Here is a 12,018-nt window from a genome sequence, read left to right on the forward strand (position 1 = left end):
ACAGAGGCCCATTATCAGGAACCGTCACTCTGTCACACCCTGATCTGTTTCACTTGTCTTTGTGCTCGTCTCCACCTCCATCCAGGTGTCGCCCATCTTCCCCATTATCCCCTGGGTATTTATACCTGTGCTCTCTGTTTGTCTGTTGCCAGTTCGTCTTGTTTGTCAAGTCAACCAGCGTTTTTGTGTCTCAGCTCCTGCTTTTTCCCTAGCCTCTCTTTTCTCATCCTCCTGGACCTGCCTGTCCTGACCCTGTACCTGCCCGCCCGACCACTCTGCCTGCCCCTGACCCTGAGCCTGCCTACCGTCCTGTACCTTTGCCCCACCTCTGGATTACCGACCTCTGCCTGTCCTGACCCTGTACCTGCCCGCCTGACCACTCTGCCTGTCCTGACCCTGAGCCTGCCTACCGTCCTGCACCTTTACCACTGTTGCTGTAATAAAGATTGTTACTTAAACACGGTCTGCATCTGGGTCTTACCTTAAAACCTGATACACTCCTGAGTTCCAATGGCATCAGAGCAACAGTTTTCAGCTGTGCTAACAAAATTGCAAAAGGCTTTTCTAATGATCAATTAGCCTTTTAAAATTATAAACTTGGATTAGCTAACACAACAAGCCATTGGAACACAGGAGTGATGGTTGCTGATGAAGGGCCTCTGTACGCCTATGTAGATCTTCCATTAAAACTCAGCCGTTTCCAGCTACAACAGTCATTTACAACATTAACAATGTCTCCACTGTTTTTCTGATCAATTTTATGTTATTTTAAATGGACCAATTTTTTCGTGCTTTTCTTTCAAAAACCAGGACATTTCCACAAAGTCCACAAACTTTTGAACGGTAGTTTTACGGACACAGTATATGTTTACATTAGTGATATTTTCTTTGTTTTTCAGTCCCATACTTCAGCTAACCTCAACCCCTCCCATAATATTTTTTTTGGGGGGTGACATTCTGCTCTGGGGCCCTCACTAAGAAGTGTATGGTGTCTGTGGAGGGACATACTTCTCTGGGGCCCTCACTAAGTTGTGTATGGGGGCTGTGGAGGGATATACTTCTCTGGGGTGTGGGCTGTGCAGGACAGAGGCTTGTCTCCAGGGTCGGTCCAGGACTGGGTGGGCTGCACGGTACAGGGGATCAGAAACACGGTGTACTCACCAGAGTAGTCCTTCCTGGAACACAAGAGGGAAACACTTTTGGGAAGCCCCTTGTAAACATGGATAATTCATAAGACATGAGGACTTGCATTGGATCCCCAGCCTGATACCTAGGCTTTAGCTTAAATTAGCAGGCGAACAGGCTGATACCTAGGCATTAGCTTAAATTAGCAGGCAAACAGGCTGATACCTAGGCTTTTATTAGCAGGCTAACAGGCTGATACCTAGGCTTTAGCTTAACTTAGCAGGCGAACAGTCTGATACCTAGGCTTTAGCTTAAATTAGCAGGCGAACAGGCTGATACCTAGGCTTTAGCTTAACTTAGCAGGCGAACAGGCTGATGCCTAGGCTTTAGCTTAACTTAGCAGGCTAACACATTTTTTTGTGATGACCAGGAGATCTACATTCAAACCCTCTGACACTAATTCTCCAGAATGTAGAGAAAGCAGTTAGCGTTGGGCTGGAACAAAAGTCTGTCCACCAAGTAACCCTTACTGACCAGCTGTAAGAGCAAATGGCCCTCCAGAGCTGGTAGGGAGAGTCAAAGGAGTCAAATATATTCACTGCTCAAAAAAATAAAGGGAACACTTAAACAACACAATGTAACTCCAAGTCAATCACACTTCTGTGAAATTAAACTGTCCACTTAGAAAGCAACACTGATTGACAATAAATTGCACATGCTGTTGTGCAAATGGAATAGACAACAGGTGGAAATTATAGGCAATTAGCAAGACACCCCCAATAAAGGAGTGGTTCTATAGGTGGTGACCACAGACCACTTCTCAGTTCCTATGCTTCCTGGCTGATGTTTTGGTCACTTTTGAATGCTGACGGTGCTTTCACTCTAGTGGTAGCATGAGACGGAGTCTACAACCCACACAAGTGGCTCAGGTAGTGCAGCTCATCCAGGATGGCACATCAATGCGAGCTGTGGCAAGAAGGTTTGCTGTGTCTATCAGCGTAGTGTCCAGATAGCCTCCTCATGGAGGCGCTACCAGGAGACAGGCCAGTACATCAGGAGACGTGGAGGAGGCCGTAGGAGGGCAACAACCCAGCAGCAGGACCGCTACCTCCACCTTTGTGCAAGGAGGAGCAGCAGGAGCACTGCCAGAGCCCTGCAAAATAACCTCCAGCAGGACACAAATGTGCATGTGTCTGCTCAAACGGTCAGAAACAGACTCCATGAGGGTGGTATGAGGGCCCGAGGTGGGGGTTGTGCTTACAGCTCAACACCGTGCAGGACGTTTGGCATTTTCCCAGAGAACACCAAGATTGGCAAATTCGCCACTGGCGCCCTGTGCTCTTCACAGATGAAAGCAGGTTCACACTGAGCACATGTGACAGACGTGACAGAGTCTGGAGACGCAGTGGAGAACGTTCTACTGCCTGCAACATCCTCCAGCATGACCGGTTTGTCGCTGGGTCAGTCATGGTGTGGGGTGGCATTTCTTTGGGGGGCCGCACAGCCCTCCATGTGCTCGCCGGAGGTAGCCTGACTGCCATTAGGTACCGAGATGAGATCCTCAGACCCCTTGTGAGACCATATGCTGGTGCGGTTGGCCCTGGGTTCCTCCTAATGCAAGACAATGCTAGACCTCATGTGGCTGGAGTGTTTCAGCAGTTCCTGCAAGAGGAAGGCATTGATGCTATGGACTGGCCCGCCCGTTCCCCAGACCTGAATCCAATTGAGCACATCTGGGACATCATGTCTCGCTCCATCCACCAACGCCACGTTGCACCACAGACTGTCCAGAAGTTGGCGGATGCTTTAGTCCAGGTCTGGGAGGAGATCCCTCAGGAGACCATCCGCCACCTCATCAGGAGCATGCCCAGGCGTTGTAGGGAGGTCATACAGGCACATGGAGGCCACACACACTACTGAGCCTCATTTTGACTTGTTTTAAGGACATTACATCAAAGTTGGATCAGCCTGTAGTGTGGTTTTCCACTTTAATTTTGAGTGTGACTCCAAATCCAGACATCCGTAGGTTGATAAATTTGATTTCCATTGATAATTTTTGTGTGATTTTGTTGTCAGCACATTCAACTATGTAAAGAAAATAGTATTTAATAAGAATATTTCATTCATTCAGATCTAGGATGTGTTATTTTAGTGTTCCCTTTATTTTTTTGAGCAGTGTATTTATCTATATCTATACCTGTATATAACAGTATGTCTGTGTACTGACCTGCTGTAAGAGGAGGTGGCCTTCCAGAGCTGGTAGGGAGAATCAAAGGACTGGGCGCTCCAGACGAGCTGCATGTCGAACTCTATCCCCCCCAGGTGGTCCGGGACCATCAGGTGGGACTTGTGGCCAGGCAGGGTGTGGTGTTCTGGGACAAACTGGCCTGGAGGAGGAAGAGGGAGAAAACTACAGGTTAGTCATCGTGTTACAGACCACTATTGACCTGGTCTCACAGGAATCGGGATCAGACCTCAACACAGTGGTCTCCTTCAAAAATATGGAGTCGAGACCACTGTTGACCTGGTACATGCATTTTAAAATGATATGCTACAAAAGTAATAAGATACTAATTACTGTGGTGCTCTGGTACAAACTGTCCTGGCAAGGCAGAGACAAACACATACAGTGTCATCGGAAAGTATTCAGACCCCTTGACTTTTTCCACATTTTGTTACGTTACAGCCTTATTCTAAAATGGATTAAGCCCCAAAAAAATCCTCAGCAATCTACACACAATACCCCATAATGACATCCCATTACCCCATAATGACATCACAATACCCCATAATGACATCACAATACCCTATAATGACATCACAATACCCCATAATGACATCACAATACCCCATAATGACAAAGTGAAAACAGACATAAGACATTAAGACATTTTACAGATACTATTAAAAACAGAAAACAGAAACACCTTATTTACATCAGTATTCAGACCCTTTGCTATGAGATTGGAAATGGAGCTCAGGTGCATCCTGTTTCCATTGATCATCCTTGAGATGTTTCTACAACTTGATCGGAGTCTATCTATGGTAAATTCAATTGATTGGACATGATTTGGAAAGGCACACAACTGTCTATAAAAGATCCCACAGTTGACAGTGCATGTCACAGCAAAAACCAAGCCATGAGGTCAAAGGAATTGTCCGTAGAGCTCCGAGAGGATTGTGTCGATGCACAGATGTGGGGAAGGGTACCCAAACAATTCTGCAGCATTGAAAGTCCCCAAGAACACAGTGACCTCCATCATTCTTAAATGGAAGAATTTTGGAACCAACTAAACTTTTTCCTAGAGCTGTCTGCCCGGCCAAACTGAACAATCGGAAGAGAAGGGCCATGGTCAGGAAGGTGACCAAGAACCCAATGGCCACTCTGATAGAGCTCTAGAGTTCCTCTGTGGAGATGGGAGAAACTTTGCAGAAGTATAACCATCTCTACAGAACTCCACCAATCAGGCCTTTATGTTAGTGGCCAGATGGATGGAAGCCACTCCTCAGTAAAAGGCACATGACAGCCGACTTGGAGTTTGCCAAAAGGCACTTAAAGGACTCTCAGACCATCAGAAACAAGATTCTCTGCGGGTCTGAATGCCAAGCGTCACGTCTGTAGGAAACCTGGCACCATCCCTACGGTGAAGCATGGTGGTGGCAGCATCATGCTGTGGGGATGTTTTTCAGTGGAAGAGACTGAGAGTCTAGTCAGGATCGAGGAAGAGATGAATGGAGCAAAGTAGAGAGAGATCCTTGATGTAAACCTGGCCAGAGCGCTCAGGACCTCAGACTGGGGCGAAGGTTCACCTTCCAACAGGACAACGACCCTAAGCACACAGCCAAGACAACGCAGGAGTGGCTTCAGGACAAGTCTCTGAATGTTCTTCAGTCCCCCAGCCAGAGCCCCGACTTGAACCCCATCAAACATCTCTTGAGAGACCTGAAAATAGCTGTGCAGCAACACTCCCCATCCAACCTGACAGAGCTTGAGAGGATCTACAGAGAAGAATTAGAGAAACTCCCCAAATACAGGTGTGCCAAGCTTGTAGCATCATACCCAAGAAGACTCAATGCTGTAATCATTACCAAAGGTGCTTCAACAAAGAACTGAGCAAAGGGTCTGTATACTTATGTAAATGTGATATTTCATTTTTTTTGTAATTATAAATTCGCAATAATGTTTCTGCTTTCTCATCATGGGGTATTGTGATGTCATTATGGGGTATTGTGATGTCATTATGGGGTATTGTGATGTCATTATGGGGTATTGTGATGTCATTATGGGGTATTGTGTGTAGATTGATGAGGAAAAAAACCTACTAAATACATTTTAGAATAAGGTTGTGACGTAACAAAATGTGGAAAAAGTCAAGTTGTCTGAATACTTTCCGAAGGCACTGTAAATATACGAGACGTTTCCATAGCTTAGCAATTTACAGGAGGCTACGTGATACCGTGCACTACAGTAGTACACAGGTCATTGAGGACTGACCCCTGAACTTGGCGTGTGTTTTGAACTCGATAACCAGACGGCCATCCTCTCTTATGTAGATCCTGATGATCTGGAGTCTGGCTGACAGAACGCTGTCTGTCTGGATGCCTAGTGGACACAGGAACACAACAGTTAAATGGATTTACACAGGAACACAACACTTCCAAGGAGACACACACCTGTCCTCCAGAGCCCCCCCTCACTTGTCCTCCAGAGCCCCCCCCCTCACCTGTCCTCCAGAGCCCCCCCCCCCCTCACCTGTCCTCCAGAGCCCCCCCCCCCTCACCTGTCCTCCAGAGCCCCCCCCCCACCTGTCCTCCAGAGCCCCCCCCTCACCTGTCCTCCAGAGCCCCCCCCCCACCTGTCCTCCAGAGCCCCCCCCCTCACCTGTCCTCCAGAGCCCCCCCCCCACTTGTCCTCCAGAGGCCCCCCCCCACCTGTCCTCCAGAGCCCCCCCCCACCTGTCCTCCAGAGCCCCCCCCCCTCACCTGTCCTCCAGAGCCCCCCCCCTCACCTGTCCTCCAGAGCCCCCCCCTCACCTGTCCTCCAGAGCCCCCCCCCCTCACCTGTCCTCCAGAGCCCCCCCCTCACCTGTCCTCCAGAGCCCCCCCCCCTCACCTGTCCTCCAGAGCCCCCCCCCCCCCCCCCCCCCCCTCACCTGTCCTCCAGAGCCCCCCCCTCACCTGTCCTCCAGAGCCCCCCCTCACCTGTCCTCCAGAGGCCCCCCCCCCCCCCACCTGTCCTCCAGAGGCCCCCCCCACCTGTCCTCCAGAGCCCCCCCCCTCACCTGTCCTCCAGAGCACGGTGTCGTAGAAGAAAGAGAACTCCATTTCAGTGTGGTGTTCCAGAGAAGCCCAGCCCCTGGGAGCTGTTACGTAGATATACGACACGTAGAGAGGAACCTGCACCGTCAGGAACGACTGGGCCGAGTCCCTCACCTGGGAGGGACATGAGACACGACGTGAGATCAGATGACATGAGGTGACAAAATGACACAAGGTGGCATGATTAAAAAGGGCAGCAACAGCTATTGTCAGTCCTTAGACTGTTTTGCATACGGTGGTTGGCACGGAAGGATGAGTCACAGGGAAACTGCAAGAGTAGCCATGGTTACAATAATACCGTTAGGTTCTAATTCTACGGGGCACCAGGAAAGACAAGTTAAAATCTTCCCAAATATACATCTGTATTCAGACAACACACATTTTCACCACCACAAGTTATATATATATATATATATATATATATATATATATATATATATATATACTCCCACTTAGACACTCTCTACTTCTCTCCAATCCTTACATCTGTTGAGGTCCGACAGGAAGAGGAAGTGATTGGGTAATAAACCATTGTTTCTCCCTAAAAAGGTTATCTGACCTGACCTCGACCCCCTTGAGGCCTAATCTAAAGATCTCCACCTGTATCCCCTCTGGCAACCCTGTGACGTCCACCCACCACATTCCACAGCCATCTGGCTCCTACAGATAACCGTTCACTTCTGATGTAAAAACCCAGTCTCTATCACTCCTCAGATACTATCCTTCTGAGTATAACAATACAGACTGTGATCACATCACTGAATGTGGACCTGATAACACTGTGGACCTGATAACACTGTGGACCTGATGACACTGTGGACCTGATAACACTGTGGACCTGATAACACTGTGGACCTGATAACACTGTGGACCTGATGACACTGTGGACCTGATGACTCTGTGGACCTGATGACACTGTGGACCTGATGACACTGTGGACCTGATGACACTGTGGACCTGATAACACTGTGGACCTGATAACACTGTGGACCTGATAACTCTGTGGACCTGATGACACTGTGGACCTGATGACTCTGTGGACCTGATGACACTGTGGACCTGATGACACTGTGGACCTGATGACACTGTGGACCTGATGACACTGTGGACCTGATGACTCTGTGGACCTGATGACACTGTGGACCTGATGACACTGTGGACCTGATAACACTGTGGACCTGATAACACTGTGGACCTGATAACTCTGTGGACCTGATAACACTGTGGACCTGATAACACTGTGGACCTGATAACACTGTGGACCTGATGACACTGTGGACCTGATGACACTGTGGACCTGATGACACTGTGGACCTGATGACACTGTGGACCTGATAACTCTGTGGACCTGATAACACTGTGGACCTGATAACACTGTGGACCTGATAACACTGTGGACCTGATGACACTGTGGACCTGATAACACTGTGGACCTGATGACACTGTGGACCTGATAACACTGTGGACCTGATAACACTGTGGACCTGATAACACTGTGGACCTGATGACACTGTGGACCTGATAACACTGTGGACCTGATAACACTGTGGACCTGATAACACTGTGGAACTGATAACACTGTGGACTTGATAAAACTGTGGACCTGATAACACTGTGGACCTGATGACACTGTGGACCTGATGACACTGTGGACCTGATGACACTGTGGACCTGATAACACTGTGGACCTGATGACACTGTGGACCTGATAACACTGTGGACCTGATGACACTGTGGACCTGATAACACTGTGGACCTGATAACACTGTGGACCTGATAACACTGTGGACCTGATGACACTGTGGACCTGATGACACTGTGGACCTGATAACACTGTGGACCTGATAACACTGTGGACCTGATAACACTGTGGACCTGATGACACTGTGGACCTGATGACACTGTGGACCTGATAACACTGTGGACCTGATAACACTGTGGACCTGATAACACTGTGGACCTGATGACACTGTGGACCTGATGACACTGTGGACCTGATGACACTGTGGACCTGATGACACTGTGGACCTGATGACACTGTGGACCTGATAACACTGTGGAACTGATGACACTGTGGACCTGATAACTCTGTGGACTTCTGTGAGAAGATTATGTTCACTAGTCATGTTAGATTGTATTCAAGCCTTCAGGTCAATGAAAATAAACTTGAGTAAATGCAGAGGACAGCGAACAAAATGCAGTGACATCGATCACCCACTAGACGAGGGTACGGTACCTGAACCCGAGGGAGTCTCTCGTACCTGGAAGTCGGCAGTGACTGAGCCTCCACAGACGTCGATGAGTTCTGTCATGTCGTAGTAGGCATTGAAGGTCCAGATGCAGCTCCTCATGTTGAGATGTTTATACAGCCGGATGCTCTGAGCCTCTCGGACACCGGGGTTGAACTGGTAGGGTCTGTCATAACCCGGACCCAGAGAGATACTGTCATACTGGACACCATCCAGGAAACCCGTCTCTGAAACACAGAGAGAGAGAGAGGACAGAGACACCAAGAGAGAGAGAGGACAGAGACACCAAGAGAGAGAGAGAGGACAGAGACACAGAGAGAGAGAGAGGACAGAGACACAGAGAGAGAGAGGACAGACACACAGAGAGAGAGAGAGGACAGAGACACCAAGAGAGAGAGAGGACAGAGACACCAAGAGAGAGAGAGGACAGAGACACCAAAAGAGAGAGAGGACAGAGACACCAAGAGAGAGACAGGACAGAGACACAGAGAGAGAGAGAGGACAGAGACACAGAGAGAGAGAGGACAGACACACACACAGAGAGAGAGAGGACAGAGACACACAGAGAGAGAGGACAGAGACACAGAGAGAGAGAGGACAGAGACACAGAGAGAGAGAGAAGACAGAGACACCCAGAGAGAGAGAGGACAGAGACACACAGAGAGAGAGAGGACAGAGACACAGAGAGAGAGAGAGGACAGAGACACCAAGAGAGAGAGAGGACAGAGACACCAAGAGAGAGAGAGGACAGAGACACCAAAAGAGAGAGAGGACAGAGACACCAAGAGAGAGACAGGACAGAGACACAGAGAGAGAGAGAGGACAGAGACACAGAGAGAGAGAGGACAGACACACACACAGAGAGAGAGAGGACAGAGACACACAGAGAGAGAGGACAGAGACACAGAGAGAGAGAGGACAGAGACACAGAGAGAGAGAGAAGACAGAGACACCCAGAGAGAGAGAGGACAGAGACACACAGAGAGAGAGAGGACAGAGACACAGAGAGAGAGAGAGGACAGAGACACAGCGAGAGAGAGGACAGACAAACAGAGAGAGAGAGAGGACAGAGACACACAGAGAGAGAGGACAGAGACACAGAGAGAGAGAGGACAGAGACACAGAGAGAGAGAGAAGACAGAGACACCCAGAGAGAGAGAGGACAGAGACACCCAGAGAGAGAGAGGACAGAGACACAGAGAGAGAGAGAGGACAGAGACACCCAGAGAGAGAGGACAGAGACACCCAGAGAGAGAGAGAGGACAGAGACACACAGAGAGAGAGGACAGAGACACCCAGAGAGAGAGAGGACATAGACACCGAGAGAGAGAGGACAAAAACACACAGAGAGAGAGAGGACAGAGACACACAGAGAGAGAGGGGAAAGAGACACCCAGAGAGAGAGAGGACAGAGACACAAAGAGAGAGAGAGGACAGAGACACAGAGAGAGAGGACAGAGACACAGAGAGAGAGAAGACAGAGACACCCAGAGAGAGAGGACAGAGACACCAAGAGAGAGAGAGGACAGAGACACAGAGAGAGAGAGGACAGAGACACAGAGAGATAGAAGACAGACACACACAGAGAGAGAGAGAGGACAGAGACACCAAGAGAGAGAGGACAGAGACACCCAGAGAGAGAGGACAGAGACACACAGAGATAGAGGACAGAGACACACAGAGAGGAGAGAGACACACAGAGAGAGAGGACAGAGACCCACAGAGAGGACAGACACACACACAGAGGACAGACACACAGAGAGGACACGTCAAACACTTTGTTAGAGGAAGGGTGTTTATAATTTGTTGTAAGAGTGTGTATATGCGTGCATGAGTGTGTGTGTGCATGTGTATATGTGTGCATGAGTGTGTGTGTGCATGTGTATATGTGTGCATGAGTGTGTGTGTGCATGTGTATGTGTGTGCATGAGTGTGTGTGTGTATGTGTATATGTGTGTGAGTGTGTGTGTGTGCATGTGTATATGTGTGCATGAGTGTGTGTGTGTATGTGTCTGATGTAACACACTTTAGAGCGTCTGCGTGTGTCCTTACCGGAGACACCCTGCAGGTCTTTGAGAGTGACCAGGTTAGAACAGACGTGCTGTTGTCTGTAGACGGACTCTGACAGCAGGAAGTGCAGGTTGTGGAGGGGCATGCTGGACACTAGGGGCAGCATACCGTCCTGGTGGGGGATCTGCACCGAGATGTGGATACTGCAGAAGAAAAAGACAACACAAGGTTAGTGTTCTAGAACTATTATAGACAATATGGAGGTGTTCTAGAACTATTATAGACAATATGGAGGCGTTCTAGAACTATTATAGACAATATGGAGGTGTTCTAGAACTATTATAGACCATATGGAGGTGTTCTAGAACTATTATAGACCATATGGAGGTGTTCTAGAACTATTATAGACCATATGGAGGTGTTCTAGAACTATTATAGACCATATGGAGGTGTTCTAGAACTATTATAGACCACATGGAGGTGTTCTAGAACTATTATAGACAATATGGAAGTGTTCTAGAACTATTATAGACCATATGGAGGTGTTCTAGAACTATTATAGACCATATGGAGGTGTTCTAGAACTATTATAGACCATATGGAGGTGTTCTAGAACTATTATAGACAATATGGAAGTGTTCTAGAACTATTATAGACCATATGGAGGTGTTCTAGAACTATTATAGACAATATGGAAGTGTTCTAGAACTATTATAGACCATATGGAGGTGTTCTAGAACTATTATAGACCATATGGAAGTGTTCTAGAACTATTATAGACCATATGGAGGTGTTCTAGAACTATTATAGACAATATGGAGGTGTTCTAGAACTATTATAGACCACATGGAGGTGTTCTAGAACTATTATAGACCATATGGAGGTGTTCTAGAACTATTATAGACAACATGGAGGTGTTCTAGAACTATTATAGACCATATGGAGGTGTTCTAGAACTATTATAGACAATATGGAAGTGTTCTAGAACTATTATAGACCATATGGAGGTGTTCTAGAACTATTATAGACCATATGGAGGTGTTCTAGAACTATTATAGACCATATGGAGGTGTTCTAGAACTATTATAGACCATATGGAGGTGTTCTAGAACTATTATAGACAATATGGAGGTGTTCTATAACTATTATAGACCATATGGAGGTGTTCTAGAACTATTATAGACCATATGGAGGTGTTCTAGAACTATTATAGACCATATGGAGGTGTTCTAGAACTATTATAGACCACATGGAGGTGTTCTAGAACTATTATAGACCACATGGAGGTGTTCTAGAACTATTATAGACCATATGT

At 47.8% G+C, this 12,018-nt stretch overlaps 1 protein-coding gene across 1 annotated transcript in view; it reads right to left on the minus strand.

The window, feature by feature from the left end:
- LOC110525177 (extracellular matrix protein FRAS1) overlaps window positions 1-12,018 on the minus strand; it is a 312,474-nt gene that overhangs the window by 30,393 nt on the left and 270,063 nt on the right. Inside the window, exons 65-70 of the mRNA XM_036979249.1 lie at window positions 10,746-10,906; window positions 8,706-8,920; window positions 6,408-6,558; window positions 5,621-5,728; window positions 3,353-3,512; window positions 1,059-1,175 (exon numbers count right to left, since the gene is read on the minus strand). Of these exons, the coding sequence (XP_036835144.1) occupies window positions 1,059-1,175; window positions 3,353-3,512; window positions 5,621-5,728; window positions 6,408-6,558; window positions 8,706-8,920; window positions 10,746-10,906 (912 nt within the window). The remainder of the gene's footprint in view (window positions 1-1,058; window positions 1,176-3,352; window positions 3,513-5,620; window positions 5,729-6,407; window positions 6,559-8,705; window positions 8,921-10,745; window positions 10,907-12,018) is intronic.

This window comes from Oncorhynchus mykiss, chromosome 6 (assembly GCF_013265735.2).
Source record: "Oncorhynchus mykiss isolate Arlee chromosome 6, USDA_OmykA_1.1, whole genome shotgun sequence".
NCBI lineage: Eukaryota > Metazoa > Chordata > Actinopteri > Salmoniformes > Salmonidae > Oncorhynchus > Oncorhynchus mykiss.